The following is a 22,689-nucleotide window of genomic DNA, read 5'->3' as shown; positions in this document are numbered from 1 at the left end:
TGCCTGCCCATGGGTCCTGTCCCCATGCCAGCGGGGGCAGCAGCAGCAGCTCTGCCTGCCCATGGGCTCTGTCCCCATGCCAGCGGGGGCAGCAGAAGCGGCGGCAGCAGAAGCTCTGACTGCCCATGGGTCCTGTCCCCATGCTATTCCACACTATTCTCTAAATAAAAGAGCACTACTGCCAGATCTTGAGAGTCTAAGAAATCTTTCTTTCGACTCCTCGGCTCACCGACCCCGCATCACATAGAGAGAGAGATACATACATAGACACACAGAGAGACAACAGACATCTTTAAGAATTTTAGCCATGTCTCGGATACAAATTTGAGAAGAATAGTTGGATCCAAATTGTGTTTCTTTCTGGCAGATGGACTAAATTAAGGTTACCTGCTCAGACGGCCAAAGGCTTTTACTAAAGTTTTGGGGGGTTTTTTGGCAGGCTGCAAGGATCCTTTAAAGAGTTGTGTTGAAGTCCTTTTGTCTTTTGGAAGCTCCTGCATAGCAATCAAAGCACACATTCCATTGTCTCTGAGGGGGTTGGAATCCTCTCTTTTAAGGGGGACCCTTAAGGTGGATGGATCTGAAACAAAGCTTCCCCAGAGTGGCCATTATCATTCCAAGTTATTTCAAAAGTTCACCCATTTCCACTTGCTTAGTTTTAGATCTCTTATTTTCTAAACATGTATGCAAATGGACTAGTTTAGGCATTTCAAATAAGCCCCATTAGGACCAAGAAAGTTTTAAATCATCGTTGGGTAACATGGGTCCATTGAGGTAAAAATTTACAACAAGAGGGACCATACTATTTCAACATAAATCCAGCTGGGGTTCCCAAAGGAAGGTGACTATTTATGGTTGTTCCAGAACAATTGTTCCCCATAATTTAGAAGGGGTTGTTCTCAGATGACCAAGGCAGGAGGGTCTATGCCTTGGGTCAGGTATGTGCTGCCTGTGAGGACCATTTCCCAGGGTGTCACCAATGGGCCATTGATCTCTCTTTTACATGTCTCAGAGATTCCTGAGCAGCAAGTGGTGGCAGGTTGCTCAAGGTCCTAGGATGACCAATCCTTCATCTGTGCCTTCCAGATGAGCTTATCAAGTTCCTCTGACCCAAAACAGGGTATGTTCTTCATTGGGAGGCCCTGTGAGACCACTGCATGTCATGGACACAGTCCCAACACTTCTGCTGGATTTCCAGTCACTGAGAAACAACCCAAAAAGGGTTGGAAGGAGCAATGTCTCTCATCTTCGGAGTTGGAGGACCCTCATTTGGACAACAGGAGAAACTACGAGGTCTGTGCTGGTTATAAACAGCTGAATTTTGAATTGTAAGAGAATGTGGCCACTTGAATAAAATGAAAATCTACTAGAGCTCCAATAACACTCACCAAGAAGTGTCCTTAAACCTGAATTCTCCGCCTAGTTAAGGTGAGGACGGAATCCTCCCTCCAAAGGACAGAACCAGTTAGTCCTCCCAAATAAAATCTACTCTGAACCTCAACCGAAAATAGGAGCTTCGGATCCAGGAGAACTTACTGCTGGAACCCTGAGGCTCACCAAGGGAAACGCGAGAGAACAAGGCTGTCTTGGAGGTGTCTTCCACGTGTCCACGGCAGCACCAGGGTCTGTGGTCAGTTGCTCTGGATCTGCCGACTACACCAAAAAATATCAACTGAGGAAAAATTCACCACAGTTCAAATGGCAGATATTTACTTGCAATTAGAATTGCAATGCGGGAGACACAGATTCAGGCAGAAACCCAAAATGTGTTCCAAGGAAGACAAAGGAGGCAGGGGTTTATAAAGGCAAAAAGAGAAAAATTACACAGGTCGTTTTGCAAAATTTGTGATTGGCGCTGGCAACAACTGTTACTTCCTGGCCATACTGATGGGTTGCTAAGGCCATTTCTAAGGCAGACAGCTCTTATCTATAGGAGCCAGCACTCTTCTTGAAAGGAGATCCAGATGACAACAGAGAAGCCCAGCTCAAAAGTGACATTCCCTCTGGTAGAGAGTGGCGTGCCTGCATGAGCCCCATTTCCTTAATGGCCTCCCAGCTCCATGTTAGCAGCCTTGACAGATGTGATTCCATTTTGTCCACAGAGAAAATAAGCGTCTGGTGTTTAGGCCACTGGGTCCGTGGCATTTCATCATGGCACCCCAAGCTGACTGAGAGGAAGGACCCACTCTCCCGGCACACGGGCAGGGAGGGTTTCTCCCGTGTCCCTGGCTCTCTGCTGACCTCCTCCGTCCCCTGCTTCCTGCCACCAAGGCCGTCTTTCTACGGCAGACCTGGTGACACTGTCCAGAGGTTCCCCAAGGCCCGCCTGCTGTGTCCCTGTGCAGGGGTTGGTCCCTACTGTCCTTAGGGCGGAGGAGAAGTTAAGGGTGCGTGTGAACACCCACTGCGGAGTCGCAGCACCGGGCGCTGCGCTCAGGCGCTGAGCGGGCTCCACCTGGATCCCCTCCCCCGCTTTTCCCGGAAGGATTCACACACTGGATCCTGACGCAGCTTCAGTCCATCTCGACGGAATGGAGGCTTCGGGGATTGTTCCAAAGTCCTCCAACAGGGACCCTGTGCCCCAACCCAGCTCTTGGTGGTGGCACGGCTGCGGGGCACCCCCTCCCCGTCCCTGGAATCCCACTCCTCCTTCATGAAGCAATCAGATCGCGCCGGTTCCGGGCGCTGAATAGGAAAGGTCCTTCTGCACCAGGAAAGAGCAGCACAAGGTCGGGGCTCACGTGTTCAGTAACGTCCTGTGCGCCACCCAGGGGGCGCTGCGGCCGCTCCAACCAAAGCTTCCAGAACGCACCGGAGCGCCCAAGGCTCCCCTCACCTTGCGCGACCCACAGCCTTCCCGCCAAACCCGCATCCAATCAGAGAGCGCCACACTCCATGCGTCGAGAAACAGCCCCCTCCAGAGGGGGCGCAGCGGGCCCGTGCGACGGGGAGCCCCGGCGCTGTTCCCCGCGGACGCCCAGGCCGGAGGGGACGGAGCCGCTACGTGGGGCGGCGTGGGCAGGCCCGGGAGTGTCGGACCGGGCCCGCGGGTCGTTGGAGGGGAGCAGGGCGGAGAGCGCGGGAGGCCCAGCCTGCCACGGAAGGTTCTCGAAGACCCCACAGCTGTGTGTGGGGTCAGGTCTACCGGGATTGGTCACGTAGAAATTCAGACTGAGATGCTTCACAAACTCACTTTCAAGCAACACGTGAACATAAATAGCGCGTGGAGTCTGAATCCTCTGCAGGCGGTTCCTTCAAGTCACTGCGCGTCCCACGGAAAAGCAGCAGGTCCAGCGGCCACTCCACACCCGCTCCGCGCTTCCTGACAGCTGCTTCCACCTGTGCCTCCGTCTGTCCAGCTCTGTCTCCAGGGAGAGACTGAACACAGGTGATGATCTTCCCGGCCTCAACTGGCTTTTCTTGCTTTTACTCTGAGCACCGGTGAGGACTCCGGTGACCACAGGTACAGTCTGGTGCCACTACCTTGATCTGGGCTCAGGTGCCAGCAGTCGTGTCCACCTTTGGTTGTGCACCGTCCGTGCGAACGTCAGCGCAGTGAAGGGACTAGGAACCTCCCAGTCCTGCTATGAAACGCTTGTCCCTCCACGCGCCCTGGAGAGCTCTGGGGACCCCCAGCGGCTGGGGACTCCACTGTGGTCACTCTGAGGACCGGGGCTGGGTAGGGGCTCAGGAGAAACAGGGGGTCGTTCCCAGGAGGGAGCTCAGCTTCACTGTAAAGGAAGGAAGGAGGAGAGCGAGTGTCTGCTTGCACGTTTGGAGGCAGGAAGGTGAATCTTCCAGGTAGGAAGGGAACAAGGTCATCTTCCAAGAATGTGAAGAGAGGAGTTCATCTGGAGTTGAACAGAGGAAGTTTCAAGTAATTTTTTCAGAGAAGAGATACAGCTGACTAAAGAAATGTAAATGTGAATGATCCAGGTGAGGCTGGTGGTGAATTTATAATTAAGGCTTTCTATTGAAAGCTAGGAATGATTTTCCTGATAGCTCTGGTTAGCATCTTGGTTAGATCATGAGATGGCAGTGGCCTTGCAGACCACCTGGCTCCCAGGCCCCCATTTTGTAAATGCAGAAATTGGGGGATTTCCCAGGTCACAGAGCTGATGCTGATCCTACGGGGGCTGACAGAGTTGAAAGCCACATCCGGGCTCCTGGGAAACACATTCTGTGAACTACAGGGTGTCTGGATTTAAGTAAGGCAAAATAAATAATATGCATTTGAAACTGTGTGGTTGGCTGGATCCCAAAGCTCTTCCCAGGGTGTTGAACTTTTCCTCTGGAGCAGTGAGCTCCTTGTCATTGGAGAAGTTCTTTCTGGATCTGAATGCTTCCTTCTGGGATGCTGTGGGGGGATTGCTGCATTGTGTCGATCTTTGATGCCCTGATGACTCTGAGATTTGCTGCTTGTATAACAGACCACAGGACTTCAAGTTCTGGGGACTGTGCATTAGAATTTAGGGTGGGCAGCACACCTCCAGTTTCATTTGATTTCCTCTCTGTATTTGTAAGGATGCTGTGTCTACAAGTGAACAAGTGGTTCGTGTCTGTACACTTAGGTTCCCAGCAGGAGAGAGATGGTACATTCAGAATAGGTACATTGAGGAGAACCTTTAAAAGGTACCATTTATAAAGGAATGGGCAGAATTTCAGGAAACTACAAAGGGCAGCGCAGCATCCCAGCATTTGAGACGTCTGGGAGACATCACCTCCTAGGCGTGAAGGGGTGAGGGGAGGGAGTGGTCACTGGAAGTGGACAGGGTCACTTTAGAAGGAGTGGAGGGGAGGCCTAGAGGGACCTGGGAGACACACACACAGGGGCCGCCGGCACCTGGGCCACAGTGACCTGTGTCCTAGTCCACTTTCCTTCCCCGACTCCATCACCATTTACCTTGTTCCCTGGTCAGGACACAATCAAAACTGCTGTATTCTTCAGAGAATTATGTGACTAAGCATAAGGTAGAGTTAATGTTGACATTACATGGTTTCCACGTTGTAAAATAACCTAACTTTCCTATAGTGGCAAACACTTAGGTTCTGGGCTGACTCTGGTGCTTAGTAGCTGGGTGGGTTAGAGCATGTCAGTTTCACATAAAATGGTCACATAAGCCTTGTGGGAAACAAGGTTTGAGAAAACCGTAGACATTCTGAAGCACATATGTATGTTCTGCATGCCATAGAGGGACGATGGCCCTGAAGACGAGGGTCTCACGTTTATGATCTGGTTCCCAGCATGAGTGCATCTCTATCCACATGGGGCAGGCAGGGGTCCAGATCAGTGATGTCTGCTGGGAATGGTACTGCCTTGAACATGGAATTCACCTGATGGTCAGATGCCAAGTGACAAAACCATCGGTGGTGGGGATGACTCGTTCAACACCTTCTTCCCCTAGACTGGGGCTGGCAAGCGTGTGCCCAGAGCAGTGTTTGTGGACCTGGAGCCCACCGTGTCGGTAGGTACACGGACACTCGGGGCGGCTGTCCTGGGAGGGTGGGAGAGCATTGCTAAAGCCCCCAATGTGCTCCTTCGGATCCCCCTGCAGAAGGGACGGACGTACAAGTGTATGCCCGTGGTCACATGAGGTCACACACTGGAAGGTTAGTGCCCAAAATGTCCGTGGGAATCAGGCTCCTAATTGAGAAAAACCTGCTGTGAGGTTGGCCGGCACTGAGATGGGCTGGGGGTGGAGTCACTCGTGGCCTCCTTGGCCCCGTCAGGTGGTTGTGTAGACCCTGTCTGCAGGGTGCCCGGGCACCAGTCCCTCCTTAGTGCTGTGCACTCCCTCAGGCTGGGGAATGAGTCTTGACCTGCATCTTAGACATAGAAAGCTCAGTATAGATCATTCGTTGGGTTCCTCCAGATTAGAAGTCTGAGGTAGTTTCCGAGGAAAGCTGCAAAGAGAGCACCTTTCAGTGGCCACCAGGGGACAACAGAATGTCACCCTGAAGCCTGTGAGACCCAGGGCACATAGGGTGGCCTGATGGGACTGCCCAGCAACAGTCATGCTGGGGACTGTCTAGCCTGTAAGGGACTTTTAAATTCCACCCTTGGCTGTAGCTACGGGGATGGAAGAAACACGCATGTGTAGAGTTGCCTGTGTGCAGGTGTGAGAGCTCTCCTCCCTTCTTGGGGGCCCGGTCACACTGGCATTTGTCCTGCAAGTTGACTCTTCTCTCCTAGAGCCATCGGGTGCAGTTGTGGTCTGTGTATTACACAGAGACGTTTCCTGTGAGACACCGATGCTGCTGACCTACAAGGAACAACATGTGCTTGGTAGAAGGGGACCGTCCCGATCTGTCCACCCTGGTGAGTTAACAACAGGCCTTAAAGACTCATGGCCCCTGTGTCCTCTTTGTAGATGAAGTGCACAGGGACCCACAGGCAGCCCTTCCACCCGGAGCAGCTGATCACTGGGAAGGAAGAGGCAGCCAGTAATTACCCCAGAGGCCATTGCCCCATTGGCAAGGAGATGGTCGACCTGGTCCTGGACTGGATCTGCAAACTGGTGAGGAGAGCACTGAGAAGGCTTCCTCTGGTGATTGGGAATGGGCCGACCTGCTGGCAAGCAGCAGACCCTGCTGTGGAACACGGCCCCTTTCAGAGAATCCTCTGTTCCCTGTAGCTCAGCTCTTGGCCGTAACTTAGGAACCCCATGTGATTGTCTCTTCAGGGGCATCTTTAACTTCCCTCCTGAGTCATCACACAACAGAGCAGAAAATTTTGTGAATTTTTTTCCCTTTCCTGGGTGGTAGAATTAGTGAAATGTCGGTTGGACTGAGAAATGGAGGCATTTTCCTGGCATTTTTGTAATTCATGCAGATATCTGAAATGGGGGAATTACTGTGAACTGACTACTGTCCCTGAATCTCACTTCATTCCATGACTCTGTAGAAACTGCATCCACCTTAAATTCCTCTGCAGTGCTGGATTTAAAGAAAAACTATCATGGATCTTTCTGTGAGGAAAATGGCAACATCTTTATTTCCGTCTTGGTAAGCCTAGAAATTCTGGCCCGAGTTTGCCTCAGACCACAGTTTTCCCCTTCCGTTGGACACGGGATGGAAACCCTGCCGTCGCTCTCCAGCTTTGTCTATCCTCGGTCACCAAACCCTGGGGATCCTCTCCCTCGGGACTGTGCCTCCCTGAGCCTTGTCATGCCTCCTCTGCCTGCTCAGGCCCTCCCTGCTTCTGCTGGGCCCGCTGCGGGGGTTCTGCACTGGGCCTTCCTCCTCTGGGCCTCCTCTGGTTCAGGGTCAGCGTGGTGGGTGGACCAGCCGCCTGGATCTGTAAATGCTTTTTCTGTGGACACAGCACAGCTGCTCATGGGAGGATTGCTGTGGCTGCTTTTACTGCAAGGAAAGAACTGAGGGGCTGCAACAGAGACCGCGGGGCCTACCCAGCCTAGACCATGTAGTGTCTCGCCCTCTCCAGACAGTGTTTGCTGACCCGGGCCCCAGCTCACCCTGTGTGCTGCTGCCGAAACCTCTGGTCACATTGTCCCTTGGTCTGAAACTTGGAATGCCTCCCCTTTGTCCCAGCCCTGGAATGTCACCCCCTTCCTCCTCCTTAGCACACACATAGGCCACCTCCTGGTGCAGTGGGAGCAGCAGTCTTGGGCCTCTGACAGTGTCCCTGTCCCCCTGCTCTGCAAAGGCTGGCTCGTTGGTGGGAAAGCAGTGGGTACGATCCTCCACAGTTGTGTGCTCTGAGTCCATCGGGGTGGAAGAGGTTTCAGCCATGGAAATTAATCCTCAGCCTGTTGATGCCTGTGGAGATAATAGCGTATGAAGAATCCGGGGCAGTGTACTTTTCAGAAGGAAGACAGTCCTGTCACCTGGGCTCCTGTCACATGTCCCAGTTGCTGGGACACAGCCCTTCAGGCAGCTTGGGACCCAGTCAGGGTGGCTGACTCTGGGGCTCCTCTGTCCCTGTTTTCCTTGACTGGAGACCAGCACCCTGCTCTCCTGGCTCCTTGCCTGGCACCAAGAAGGGCTCAGGGACTGCAGGGTGAAGCAAGCCTTCTCCCGGGTCCCCAGAGGAGACCTGTGTCTTCTGTTCCCATGATGCAGCCACCATTTCTGGGTTTGACGGAAGCTTCACAGAGTGCTTTCTTCCCCTTCTCTGGCAGGTGGGCATCAACTACCAGCCCCCCAGCATTGTCCCTTGGGGTGACCTGGCCAAGGTGCAGTGGGCCATGTGCATGCTGAGCAATGCCACCGCCGTTGCCAAGGCCTGGGCCTGCCTGGACCGTAAGTGCGGTTTCACATATGCATGGTGAGCCTTTGTGCACTGGGACATGGGGAAGGCATGGAGGAAGGAGAGCTCTCTGAGGCCCGGGAGGACCTGGCAGCTCTGGAGAAAGACTATGAAGAGGTGGGTATGGACTCCATGGAAGCCGAGGCTGAAGCAGGGGAAGAGCACTGGGTGGGAGCATGGCTGGCAGCCCTCCCTGTGTCCTCCCCCCACTGTAGCATTACAGGACGCGCTTCCCTGTTAAAGTGGCTGTGTTCAATCTCTGTGTGTCGTGGTGCTCGGCTGGGACACAATCCTCTGCCCACAGGAGTGGGTGGGACCCCAGAGCCAGATGGGCCACATGGAAAGCTGGTCTGGGCCACGTGCATAGGGCTGCATCACAGGAGTGGGCGGAGCGCCACCCGCATCTGTAAAGAGCCACTGCTACGTGACACGACCCAGGGTGAAATAGTATTTCCAATGCAAGGTTTTAAAGCCTGAAGATTTAGTAAATTCTAGGAGAACTGAGTTAGGTTTTCAATTGAATTTGCATTTTTGAGGCTCCTCCATTGATGGGGCATGTGGACTAAAGTATAAAAGCTTAGAACTGGAGTAGTGAAATCTGAGGTCCGTGGAAGGAGGAGTGTCCACAAAAATCCCTGAAACAGCGGGTCAAATGTGTAAGGTGATGACATTTTTTGGGGAAAAGTGTTTTTTGGATTCTCTACGGCATTTATGAGCCACAGGTTAGAAGCTGTAGGTGATGACACAATTCATCCTTGTCCTCGCTATCTGTGGTCTCAGTAAAAGCATAAAAGACTGGATCCTTCCTGGCCGCCACATTCTGCCAGTGTGCAGCCTCCACTGAGAGCACTGCTGCCTTTGTTTCTCCCTGAGCAGACATGGGACACTGTCATCAGGAACCAGCGCAAGCTGCACCATCACTGCGCACCTGCTGTGTTTATGTTCTCTGAGCAGCATTTATGTCAAGTACATTTCTGTCATGGTCCTTTCAGCGGGGACCCAATGGCAGCCCCGACTCCTGAGGCTGAGCCCCGCCTGGAGACAGCACCTCCAAAAGGAGTCCTTGGCAGACTGCAGGAGGCCCTCCGAGGTCGGAGGCCATGCCAGGAGCCATGGGAAAGTTCTGGAGGTCAATTTCGAGGAAGGGAAGCTTGGCCTGTTGACTCCTGCCCTGGGGAGTACACGCAGTTGGGCCTAACTGCCAGCAGCACAGGAGGGCTCCCTGCGGACAGCTGGTCTCCCTGCCCCCAGGCACTCTCCTCCTCTCCAACAGGACAGGTCAGGAAGCACATCAGCCGTCCAGTCTGGGAGGCAGGCTTTTGGATTTGATCTGGAAAACTCTTTCTTCCACATTTCCCACCCTCCCTCAGCATTCTGCACACACTCAGTGTTCAAGCCTCCTGCTCCCAGGCTCCTTCCCGGCCCCATGATGGGCTCCTGCCGAGGCATGGCTGCCCAAGCCTGCCCTGACCACTAGGTCGCACCCTCAGACAGAGGCTCCATGGACAGAGCCCTCGGTTCATCTCCTCCTTGCTTTGTCCTTTGCTGAATTTATTCTCTCTGTGCAGACAACCAGAAAGATCTGCAGCCACGCCTGGACCAGAGAGGGATTCCAGGAGCAGTGGCTCCGGGCTCAAGGGGTGACAGCATCAGCAAGACTGAGAGGACCCCACGGGGACAAACGTGCCTGGGAAGAGGCTCACGTGCTGGGTCCTATCCCACCTGTTGGGCCTTCCCCAGGCAGGGCTCTCCTCTGCTCCAGCCTGGCAGGGTCTGCCCTGTGGGCTCTCACCAGGGTACATGTCCTCCTTGACCACAGCCTCCATCCTGGTTCTCAGTCAGACAGCCTGTAACAGGGCATTGTGAGTACTTGGAGGAGAGACACGAGGAAGGTTCTCAAGGGCCTGTTAGGTCACTTCTGTGTCACCATTGTCACCAGGAGCAAGCGGAGGTGTGCATTTGAGACTCTGCAGACCCTGGCTCCTCCAGAAGGACATCAGACTCTTTCATGCTAACACTGACAGCTGAATTCTTCCCAGGATTCCTGCAGGGGTGGGACGGCCCTTCCTAAGAGAATGTCTGGAAAATTCTTCATCAGAGAGCAGGGGGTCTTTGCCGTCTGGTGGGTGGGGACAGTCACTGTGGTGCCATGCTGGGAACTCCGAGGGCTCGGGTCTTCCCAGCCTCGCCTCCCTGGGCCTCACAGTCAAGTGCTCGCGCACACTTGATGTGACAAAGGTGTAGTAACAGGTTACCCAGAGTCGAGGGGGAACACAGGGGTGTGTGGTGGGTGGAGGTGGGCAACACAGCCCACCAGTGACTCACAAAAGACAGACGCAGAGAGAACTGTCACCCCCATTTCCTTTGGTGCAAATGCCAGTATTCTGGTCCTCACTGCAAGGGTCCCGTCTCCTATGAGAGCATGGACCCCACCACCCTGCAGTGTCTCCCAACATTCTAGTGCCTTCCTGAGGCCACAGCCCCACCCAGGCCCGGCCGGGCAGAAGTAGGGCTTCTGTGGCCTCAGGCCTATCCATGGGTGCTGAGCTGCCCCCAAACTCTCCACAAGGGGCCTTTCCTGAGGACTCGGGAGTACAGCCATGCACAGCTCACCCCCAGCAAGTGGCGGGTCTCAGACAGGGTCTGACTGTGAAGCCAGCTTTCCTTCAGCCTGACACACATGAGCGTCCTCTCCCACTCAGTGTAAGGACCTGACCCTTCTGGAAACTCAAGGATGAGAGGAGAGGAGAGAAGAGCAAACAACATCATCTTTAAATCTGACAAGGCCCCTAAACCCTGGCAGTAAGAAACCAAGGTAACTTTGAGCCACCGAAGGCCCTGAGAAACCATCTAGTGATGACAGCAGGCCATCACCCAGCTCTGTGCAGCTCTTGGAGCCCTTCAGGCATCACGTGCCCCTGGAACTAGTGGGGAGACCCATCCAGGCCTTTTCATTTTCCGCATGGAGATAGGAGGTCGAGAATGGACTGCAGAGCCTGGCAATGGAAAGACCTGCTTTGTCAAGCCCAGCTCAGCCATGTCCTCCCCAGGGGACCCAGCAAGGGACTTTTGGATCTGGTCACACTGCCCCAGCTCCCTTGTGGAGGGGTTATTATGGTAGGAGGGAATGGAGGGTGGGGCTGAGCCAAGGGCAACTGCAGGCTGGGGAGGGGAGGCAGGGTGCAAGCTCACAGGCCCAGTTCCGGAGGGTCCCACTGAGGCATCACAGACAGACAGTGATCACTGAATGTTAGAAACAATCTGGCTTATTGTCTTCAAGGTCAGGGCTCCTCCCACCCTGAAAGCTACCTTGAGGCCACCCAGTGTTCTGTGGCCCTAATGAAGCAAAACTGTACAATGCACCAGCCTGTCAGCCATCTCTGACTGGGGAGCCCTGAAGCTGAGGAGACACCCAACCTGGTGGGACCCTCCCTGCCATTTCTTTTCAAGTGTCCAGTGACCTACTCCCCAGACATATAGCCCTGATCCAGTGTTCTGGGGAAAGTGTTATTGTGAATGTTCTGGAGTGGTGCTGTCCAATACAAATGTGATGCGAGCCACGTGTGTAATTTTAAATTTTCTAGTAGCCATGTTAAAAAGTAAAAAGAAACAGGAAGTGAATTTAAATAATCTGTTTTAATTAACTCCAAATATCAAACATATTATCACTTCAACATGGAATCAGTATAAGAATCATGTGTGAGGTGTGACATTCCCTCTTTGTGCCCATCCCCCATCCCTCAGCACTCAGGCATGTGGTGGGCACCCACACACCCAGCACCTCTCACGGCACCAGCCCAGGGCCTGTGGCTCCTGCATCGCACAGCGCAGCTTCATGTGAGGCTCCCAGCTTCCACATACCACGTTCATCCCCCACGTCCTGGAGGGACATCTTTTAAAATGTATAGTTTCCCTGAACTTCAACAGGGAGCACTCCACTGAATTTGTTTCCTCAGTGACTCACATACCCCCATGACAAGCATTTCCCCTCTGTGCTTTCGAGGAGTTCTGTTTCCCCTTTTTCTGCAGGAAAAGGCAGAAATGAGTGTGCTGGCCAGTGACAGTCCCCACAGGCCATCTCGATGGCCAGGGTCAGGAACCCAGACATAGTTCAGCCTCTCAGTGGGCTCCAGTCCATGACCTGGAGCAGCTGCACACCCCGATTCTGTGGGAAACCTAAGGCCAGTGAGTGCCAACATCCCCACACCCCGTCATTCTCCTAGGCTACCACAGTCCCCACAGTTGGGCCACTCTAACAACTATATTTTCTTCCACCCCAGAAACTGTCATTAATGAAGTGAACAGAAGTCCGTGTCCTTTCCCGTGGCCTTGTCCCCTATATTCTGCCACCCCACCCCACACCCTCCACCCCATCCTCCATCCCCATCCTTGTCTTGGTCCCTCTATGGTCCCTGTCCTCGCCCCATGGCACTCCCACAGCACTGCCTACCATCCTTGCCAGCAGTTCCCTTCCCAGCTGTGCCACCGCTTGGCCTCCCTGCAGTCTGAGCCTGGATGGCCTGTGCGGCTCTGTCTCCCCTCGGCTTTTCAGTCCGCAGACATGTACATGTCAGCTGGTGTGTTAGGTGTGGGGGAAAATGTGGCTGACTGCAGAGACCCACTCCTTGGTGATAAGGGCTTCCCTGCTAGGCATCATAGGTCATTCTTGCTTAGGTAACAGCATTCCGTGCTGTGCCTAGCATACACTGGGTGTTCAAAAAATGCCTGATGGGACATACACACAGGGAAGAAATCCATGTGAAGATGGAGGCAGAGATTGGAGCAATGCATCTTGTTGAGATGTAAACTGAGGCATATTAAAACTTTGAAGAGCAGTGACATCAGCATCATGGCAGAATGACTTTCCCAGTAATCTCTCCTTTCCACCATATAATGAAAAAGACATTCATACTCCAACAGAGGACATCCAAACACAACACAGAAAATGTTTGAGAGACCCACACAACCATATAACAAAGGGCAGACAGCCTGGAGCCCCCCTCAGAGGAGGTGGAATGGGGTAAGAGAAAACATCACTCCCTGCCCTAAATACTGTGATCTGGGACCACGGGACACCTCCAAGAGGGAAGGAACAGGGGAGGGGAAGTTCATTCTTGGGAACATCAAGGACTCCCAAGGGCCCTTGCAGCCTAGAGGGAAGCCCTCTACCAGGGCAAAAGCCTTTGCAGGGGGTGACCTTATCAAGCCAACACCCCAAGGAAAGCAGATACTGAGAGCAGAGGGAGAAAACTGTGAGTGCATGCAGGAGAAAGCGCCCCTCCTCCCACCTGCCCAGTGCCAGCTCCAGCACCTGGGATCTCGGGTGAAGGCAGAGGACTCAGAATACATGGCTCTTGACCCCCAGCCAGTCGCAATAGGTGGTAACTGTGACCAAATAACATCAGGATGCAAAAAAACAGAACCACGCCCTCTAGCAATATCAAACATTGTATTAGATCCTCAGACCACAGAGAAAATGATAAGCACCCAGAAATAAGTCCTGAGGACACAGAAATATGTAATCTAAATGATAAAGAATTCAAAATAGGTATCGTCACAAAACTCTAATAAGAGTTAAAAGAGAATGTAGAGAAACAATTCAATGAGTTCAGGAGCTACTTCACAAAAGAGATTGAAACTATAAAGAAGAATCAGTCAGAAATATTAGAGATTAAAGTCACAATCAAAGAAATAAAACAAAATATGGATTTCCTGAATGCTCCAGCAGACATCATAGAGGAGCATATCAGGATAATGGAAGATAGATATGTTGAAATGGGCTCCTGATAGAGAAGGAGAGAGAACTAAGACTAAAAAGAAGTGAAGAAAGTCTCTGAGAAATATCGGACTCAATTAGGAAATGCAACATAAAAATTATAGGTAGCCAAGAAGGAGGAGAGAAGGAGAATGGAACAGAAAGCTTGTTCAAAGAAATAATAGCAGAGAACTTCCCAAACCTGGGGAAGGAGATGGAAATCCAAGTGGAAGAGGCTGCCAGATCTCCTAAATATGTCAATGTAAAAAGACCTACTGCAAGGCATATAGTAGTGAAACTGGTAAAAGTGAATGACAAAGAAAGAATGCTAAGGGCAGCAAGGCAGAAGAAAATAACCTATGAAGGAATGCCTATCACGCTTTCGGTGGATTTCTCTGAGACACCTTACAGGCTAGGAGAGATCAGAATGACATATTCAAATCTTTGAAGGAAAAAACTTTCAGCCAAAAATAGTCTATCTAGTGAAAATATCCTTCAGTTATGATGGAGAAATAAAAACTTTCCCAGACAAACATAAGCTAAGGGAGTTTGTAGCCATAACACCCTCCCACAAGAAATCCTCAAGAACGCCCTCATATCTTGAAATAAAAGGGAGAAAGAGGTTACAAAGCACAGAGTAAGGAGTTAGACAGAATCAGAGCAGGAGAGCAAATACTCAAGTATAGCATTAAAGATAAAGGGAAGGAAAACACCAAAAACAAAGATAATCTTGTCATTTTAATCACAAACTCACAACACAAGATGGGATAAGATGTGAGAAAAAAAACTTAGGAGGGGAAGAGAAAAGGAACTGAATCAGTTTGGTCTAAGATAATAAGAGGCCATTAGAAAATGGACTATCTTATCCACAAGATTTTGAATACAAACCTCATGGCAACCACTAAACAAAAAATAAATAAGAAGAAATAATAAATAAGGAGAAAACAAAGAAACACAACATAAAAAATGACATAACTCGATTGGTAGACCAAATACACAGGACGAGGAATAAAGGAAATGCAGGAGAACCAGAAAACAAGTGGTAAAATGGCAGCATCAAGCCCTGATATATTGATAATCACCCTAAATATAAGTGGATTGAATTCTCCAATAAAAAGACACAGAGTGGTGAGATGGATTAAAGAAAAAGACTCAACAATATACTGCCTCCAGGAAACACATCTCAGCTCCAATGACAAACACAGGCTCAGAGTGAAGGGATAGAAAATGATACTCTCAGCTAATGGCAAACAAAAGAAAGCAGGTGTTGTAATACTTATATCAGACAAAGTAGACTTCAAGATAAGAGAGGTAAAGAGAGACAAACAGGGGAAGTAGATAATGATGAAAGGGACACTCCATCAAGAAGAAATAACAATTATAAATATCTATGCACCCAACACAGGAGCACCAAAGTACATAAAGCAACTATTAACAAACCTAAAAGAAGATATTAATAATAACAATAATAGTAGGGGACCAAAACATTCCACTCACATCAATAGATATATCACTCAGACAGAAAATCAACAAGGAAACAGTGGAATTAAATGAAAAGTTAGACTAGTTGGACTTAATAGACATATATAGAGCACTTCATCCAAAAACAGCAGAGTACATGTTCTTCTCAAGTGCGCACAGAACATTCTCAAGGATAGACCCTATGTTGGAAAACAAGGCAAGCCTCAATAAGTTTAAGAAGATTGAAATAATAACAAGCATCTTTTCTGATCACAATGCTATAAAGCTAGAAATTAATTATAAGGAAAAAGCTGAGAAAGGGACAAAGAGGTGGAGACTAAACAACATAATATTGGATAAGAAATGGATCATTGAGGACATTAAAGGAGAAACCAAAAAATATCTGGATACAAATGAAAATGAAAACATACCATACCAACTCATATGGGATGCAGCAAAGGCCATATTAAGAGGGAAATTTATCGCAATACAGGCTCAACTTAACAAACAAGAAAAATCCCAAATAAGCAATCTAAAATTACACATAGCCTAATTAGAAAAAGAAGAACAAGGCCCAAAGTCAGCAGAAGGAGAGAAATAATAAAAATCAGAGTAGAAATAAATGCTATTGAAACAAAAAAGGCAGTAGAAAGGATCAATGAAACAAAGAGATGGTTCTTTGAGAAGATAAACAAAATTGACAAACCCCTAGCCAGCCTTACAAAGAAAAACGGAGAGAAAGCTCAGGTAAATGAAATTAGAAATGATAGAGGAGAAATAACAATGGATACCATGGAAATACAAAGGATTATAAGAGAATACTACGAAAAACTGTATATCAACAAAATTGACAATCTAGAGGAAGTGGATAAATTCTTAGATTCTTACAACCTCCCAAAACTGAATCAAGAAGAAATAGAGAATCAGAATAGACTGATCACAGGTAAAGAGATTAAAACAGTAATCAAAATCATCCCAAAGAATAAAAGCCTAGGACCAGATGGCTTCCCTGGGGAGGTCTACCAAACTTTCAGAGGGGATTTAAGACCTATCTTTTTCAAGCTATTCCAAAAAAATTAGGGAAGATGGAACGCTTCCTAACACATTCTACGAGGCCAACATCATTCTGATACGAAGGTCTGACAAGGAGAACATAAAACAGGAAAATTACAGGCCAGTATTGCTGATGAACATAGATGCAAAAATCCTCAACAAAACATGGGCAACCTGAATATACATCAGAAAGATCATACATCATGATCAAGTGGGATATATACCAGAGACACAGGGATGGTTCAGCATCCGCGAATCAATCAATATGATACACCACATTAACGAAATGAGGAATAAAAACCACATGACCATCTCAATAGTCACAGAGAAAGCATTTGACAAGATCCAACAGCCATTTATGAGAAAAGACCTTAACAAAATGGGGATAGAAGGAAATTACCTCAACATAATAAGGGCCATATATGACAAACCCACAGCCAACATCATACTCAACTGGGAAAACCTGAAAGCCATCCCTCTGAGAACAGGAGCAAGACAAGGATGCCCACTCTCACCACTCTTATTCTACATAGTACTGGAGGTTTTGACTACAGGAATCAGGCAAGAGAAAGGAATAAAAGGAATCCAAATAGGGAGTGAAAAAGTGAAACTCTCCCTGTTTGCAGACGACATGATCTTATATATAGAAAACCCTAAAAAATTCATGAGAAAGCTACTAGAAGTAATCAACAACTACAGCAAAGTTGCAGGGTACAAAATCAACTTACATAAATCAGTGGCATTTCTATATTCTAAAAACGAACTAACAGAGAACTCAAGGATGCAACCCCATTCACAATTGCAACAAAAACAATAAAATATCTTGGGATAAATTTAACCAAGGAAGTGAAAGACCTATACAATGAAAACTGCAAGACTTTCCTGAAAGAAACTGATGACGACAGAAAGAGATGGAAAGACATTCCATGCACATGGATTGGAAGAAAAAAACGTAGTTAAAGTGTCCATACTACCTAAAGCAATCTACAGATTCAACGCAACCCCAATCAGAATCCCAATGACATTCTTCACAGAAATAGAACAAAGAGTCCTAAAATTCATATGGGACAACAAAAGACCCCGAATTGCTAAAGCAATCCTGAGAATAAAGAACAAAACTGGAGGCATCATAATCCCTGACTTCAAAACATACTACAAAGCTACAGTAATCAAAACAGCATGATACTGGCACAAAAACACACACAGATCAATGGAACAGAATTGAAAGCCCAGAAATAAAACCACACATCTATGGACAGCTAATCTTTGACAAAGAAGCTGAGAACATACAATGGAGAAAAGAAAGTCTCTTCAACAAATGCTGTTGGGAAAACTGGACAGCCACATGTAAAAGAATGAAAATAGGCCATTCTTTTATACCATTCACAAAAATAAACTCAAAATGGATCAAAGACTTAAGGGTAAAACCTGAAACCACAAGACTTCTAGAAGAAAATATAGTCAGTACACTCTTTGACATCAGTCTTAGAAGGATATTTTTGGACATGATGTCTTCTCAGATAAGGGACACAATAGAAAGAATAAACAAATGGGACTTCATCAGACTAAGGAGATTCTACAAGGCAAGGGAAAACAGGATTGAAACAAAAACACAACCCACCAATTGGGAAAAAAATGTTTGCAAATCATATATTCGACAAAGGGTTAATCTCCATAATATATAAAGAACTCACACAACTCAACAACAAAAAATCAAACAACCTGATCAAAAAATGGGCAGGGGATATGAACAGACATTTCTCCAAAGAAGATATATGGATGGCCAATAGGCATGTGAAAAGATGTTCATCATCACTGATCATCAGGGAAATGCAAATCAAAACTACAATGAGATATCACCTTACACTCATTAGAATGGCTATAATAACGAAGACAAAAAGTAACAAATGTTAGTTGAGAAAAAGGAATCCTCATACACTGCTGTGGGAATGCAAGCTGGTGCAGTCACTATGGAAAACAGTATGGAGATTTCTCAAAAAATTAAAAATAGAAATACCATAGACCCAGCTATCCCACTACTGGATATCTATCCAAAGAACTTGAAATCAGCAATTCAAAGAGACCCATGCACCCCTATGTTCATTGCAGCGTTATCCACAATAGCCAAGATGTGGAAGCAACCTAAGTGCCCATTAACAGATGATTGGATAAGGAAGATATGGTGTGTGTGTGTGTATATATATATACACACACACACACACACAATAGAATACTAATCAGCCAGAAAAAAGGATAAAATCGTCCCATTCACAGCAACATAGATGAACCTTGAGGGTTTTATGTAAAGTGAAATGAACTAGATAGAGAAAGGTAATCTCTGTATGACTCCACTCACATGTGGAAGTTAAACATGTGGATGAAGAGAACAGATTAGTGGTTACCAGGGGGAAGGGAGTGGTGGGGGTGGGCACAAAGGGGGAAGTGGTGCACCTACGACACGAGTGGCAAACAAGAATATACAACTGAAATTTCACAAGGTTGTAAACTATAACCTCAATAAAAAGTAAAATTAAAAAGCAATTTGGAAGAAGAGCTGAGAATAAAAATGAGCCAGAGAAAATGTCAAAACACGTAGAGTAATGAGGGTAAATTAACTCTGTGCACACTGTGCGCGTTGATGCTGAGGAAATGCGGGCAGAGCAGCGGGGGCCCCTTTGTCAGATGAGAAGCAGTGGAACTTTCTCCTACCGTGCAAGGATTCACTGTCACTTCTCATCTTTCAAACTGTGGCCACAGACCATTGATAAATTATGATTAACATTTATTTAAATAGAAAATTTACATGATGTCTACATTTATCAAAATAGATAAATGGATAATCTTTATCTCCAATTGTTACATATTATATGCATTTTATATATTTCAATATTAGTAACACATAGATCAATGTATTTATTATATATAAATGAAAGAAATAATTTCACAAAATGAAAAATAGAATACATGTATAGCATATACTGAAAATAGGAAATACATATCAGTTTATTAAATTGTTATTTCAGCTACTCATATGGTTTTATTTATGTAAGTGTGTGCTGGACCATGATATACACTCTCCTTCTTGCTATGGGATTATCTGAAAGCCACTGCTGTTAAACCACAGTAAACTGAGCAACAGAAGGGTCCATGTGCCAGATGGAGAGGCCCACACGAGATCACCCACCCTTTCTGCCCTGCACACGCACAGCGATGACTCTGCAAGGCCAGGCTGGAATCCCTCTCTGGCAGCCTCCCACTTTGTTGCCTTGTCTTTTCAGATTGACAGCCAGGCAGCATCTGTGTTAAAAAGAACTTCCCCCATTTCTTAGAACTGCATGCGAGGATGAGAATTCTGGTGGTGACTTCTGAGATATTTACAGCTCTGCCATCACTTTAGAAGCTGTTATTCCATCTTTCAAATCTTTCTTCTGCCTGCTCAACCTAGAGCAACCCTCTTCAGCAAGAATGTGGGGATCTTGTGGCCTCTGCCTGTTCCGTCATTCCCAGTCTAGCAGAGCAATGTCAGCACGAACCTGTGGCCATGAGTGAGTCTTGTTCTGTAATTTCCAGGAAGGGTGTGGTTTATATCGTGTGGAAGGAGTTTGTACTCACTTAATGTGATGTGTAGGCAATTATGCTATCCTCTAAGAGTAAGATCTGTAAGTATTCTCTAACGACTGCCTTGCATCATTTTTTTAAAGATAAACTATGTACATTTTTGAAATTTAAAAAGTGACTATATATGAAGAGCAGACAGGGAAAGTAAGGTGTATGTTTTCAGTAAGAGAAGGTATGAAGAATGAAGATGCATTTTTGTTAAAGGAAAATTAGAAAGTAATTTTGTCCTAAAATAGAATGATTATTCAAAAATAGGAAAGAAAAAGACAGGACAAAACCTAAATAGACATAGAAAGTTGCAGATGGCTTATGAAAAAGGAATCTTTAAGAAGAAATTTTAATATGTGGTCAAGCTGGCTAAGATTAAAATGAATTTATTTAAAAATGAGTTTTAATATCAAAAGTACACTGGTGCAAAGTTAGAATTTGGTTTTCCTCGCTATAAAAGAACAAAGTCATCTCAGATTATTGGTCTGCTCTTAATAAGAAACAGTAAACAACGTTCCTTTACCTTTAATGTAATCTGCCTAGAAAACAAAAATTCTGTTTCGTCTTTATGAAGTCTTCTGTTACATAGAAAAGCTGGGTTTTGCTCAGAACCATGTAACTTTCTGTGTTTGCCCTTAAAATCTTTGTCACTTTGGTTAAACAGATAATGAAGTATTGTTTCATTAAAATCTGTGATCTTTTTTGATCAAATGTTTTAAACCCTTTTTGATATTTTTTGACAAACTTCCCAAAAATCAGATTCTAAATGAAGTCTTGTTTTGACCTGAGAGATAGTAAACTAATTAGGCTTATTTGATGTGTTAAATTACATGGGAAGCATTGTCAAATAAGGAATAACAGTTAGCCTTCTTGATGTTATGCCTTTATAAGTATAGGTTATAAGAGTTCCAGAAATTATGTACTTCCTGGGAGTCTAATGTGTCCTGGAATAAAATGTGTGTCATGAAAATTGAGTCTCACAGTAAATGTCAGGAAAGTGCCTTAGCTGACTTTCCTGCAAAGGCAGCAACAACAGAGTCTATAAAGGTTATGACACATGTGGATGAAGTCCACTCTGCTTCTCTTGCAAAAGAGAAAGTTGACCTCTCATTGCCAGACTTTTGCCATCCTGATGTCCTTGTAACATAGCAGCAGTCTGCTCCTGACTCAGAGAAAATAAGGAGGGTGAACAATGGCTGTAAATTCAACAAACAGTCGGGGCTCTGGGAAACCCAAGATGGCTGCTTGTTTCTTCCCGCTTCCTGGCAAACCATATTTTTTTCTTTTTTGCATTCTTTCCCCCACCACAGTGCAGTAAGAACAGCTATTCTGTCCCAGAGGCCTCAGAATTCCTCCCTCGGGGTCCTTTGAGCACCTGCCACTGGACTTCACTCAGCCTCCACTTCCTATGGCTCACCAATATGTTCTTGTTGCTGTCTGTGGTTTCAGGATGGGTTAAAGCCTTTCCCTTGCCACAAAGCTGATGCCTTCACAATGGCAGAGAAACTGCTAGAACACTTGGGATGTACCTTCCACAATCTCCATCGATCGAGGCACCCACTTCACTGGGCAAATCATACGAACCTTAATGAAAACTTTGCAAACTTCTTGGGATTATTGCTGTCCCTACCATCCTGATTCAGCAGGCAAAGTCGAGAAAACTAATGGAAAAACTGGACTCAAGCAGAAGAAATAGTAAATTTCCTGGGACTATGTGAGCTGAGAAAGATGGTCTAATGTTTTGTTTTTCCAGATTTAAAGAAATCTTTTCTCTTAAGCCATTGACAGTTTGGTAGGACATGCTTTTGTGAACAAAGATGAAACATTTGCCTTTTCTCTCTACCTGATCCCCCCAGAATTCAGAAACTCTCAGTGAGAGCTGGCCAGGTGGCACAGCGGTTAAGTTTGCGCGGTCTGCTTCGGCGGTCTGCTTCGGCGGCCTGGGGTCCACCACTTCAGATCCCAGGTGCAGACATGGCGCTGCTCATCAGGTCATGCTGTGGCAGGCATCCCACATATAGAGTAGAGGAAGATGGGCATGGATGGTAGCTCAGGGCCAGCCTTCCTGAGCAAAAAGAGGAGAATTGGCAGCAGATGTTAGCTCAGGGCTGATCTTCCTCAAAAAAAAAAAAAAAGAAGAAGAAGAAGAAAGAAAGAAAAGGAAACTCTCAGTGAGTATTCTTATTTTCACTTGTATAAATGATCAGGCCAAGTTTGAATATAAACAGATTAGTTTTACTGTGATTATCTTTGACCAAAAAAAATTGAGGGTATTTGTAGAGAGGAAAATTATGTTTGTGCCCCTGTAGATATTAGATTCTAGTCCTGTTAATTGTCTCTGAGGTTTGTTACATACTGTGGACAGGACTCCCCTGGCCTGAGGTATTGCCTTGGCCTTGCTGACTGTTGGCAGTGCCCTCTTTGCAAAACTTGGGCTAACTTGACATGAGACAGTCACCAGCAGATCAGTGTCTGTTGGTCCACAACCTTCTGCTGCTCCCCTGTCGTCTTATGTGAGTGTGACCAGCTCCTGTGAGTCTCTGTC

The 22,689-nt window shown here is 47.2% G+C and overlaps 1 protein-coding gene across 1 annotated transcript in view; it reads left to right on the top strand.

Moving 5' to 3' along the window:
• Positions 1-5,405: 5,405 nt before the first annotated feature.
• Positions 5,406-22,689, top strand: part of LOC124234438 (P2X purinoceptor 6-like) — a gene marked incomplete at its 5' end in the record, with an annotated part of 102,335 nt that continues 85,051 nt past the window's right edge. Inside the window, 4 exon segments of the mRNA XM_046651780.1 lie at positions 5,406-5,465; positions 6,372-6,518; positions 8,142-8,262; positions 8,319-8,437. Coding sequence (XP_046507736.1) covers positions 5,406-5,465; positions 6,372-6,518; positions 8,142-8,262; positions 8,319-8,437 — 447 coding nt within the window.

Source organism: Equus quagga, unplaced genomic scaffold (genome assembly GCF_021613505.1).
Source record: "Equus quagga isolate Etosha38 unplaced genomic scaffold, UCLA_HA_Equagga_1.0 73884_RagTag, whole genome shotgun sequence".
Taxonomy (NCBI): domain Eukaryota; kingdom Metazoa; phylum Chordata; class Mammalia; order Perissodactyla; family Equidae; genus Equus; species Equus quagga.
This window is presented reverse-complemented; position numbering and strand designations above follow the sequence as displayed.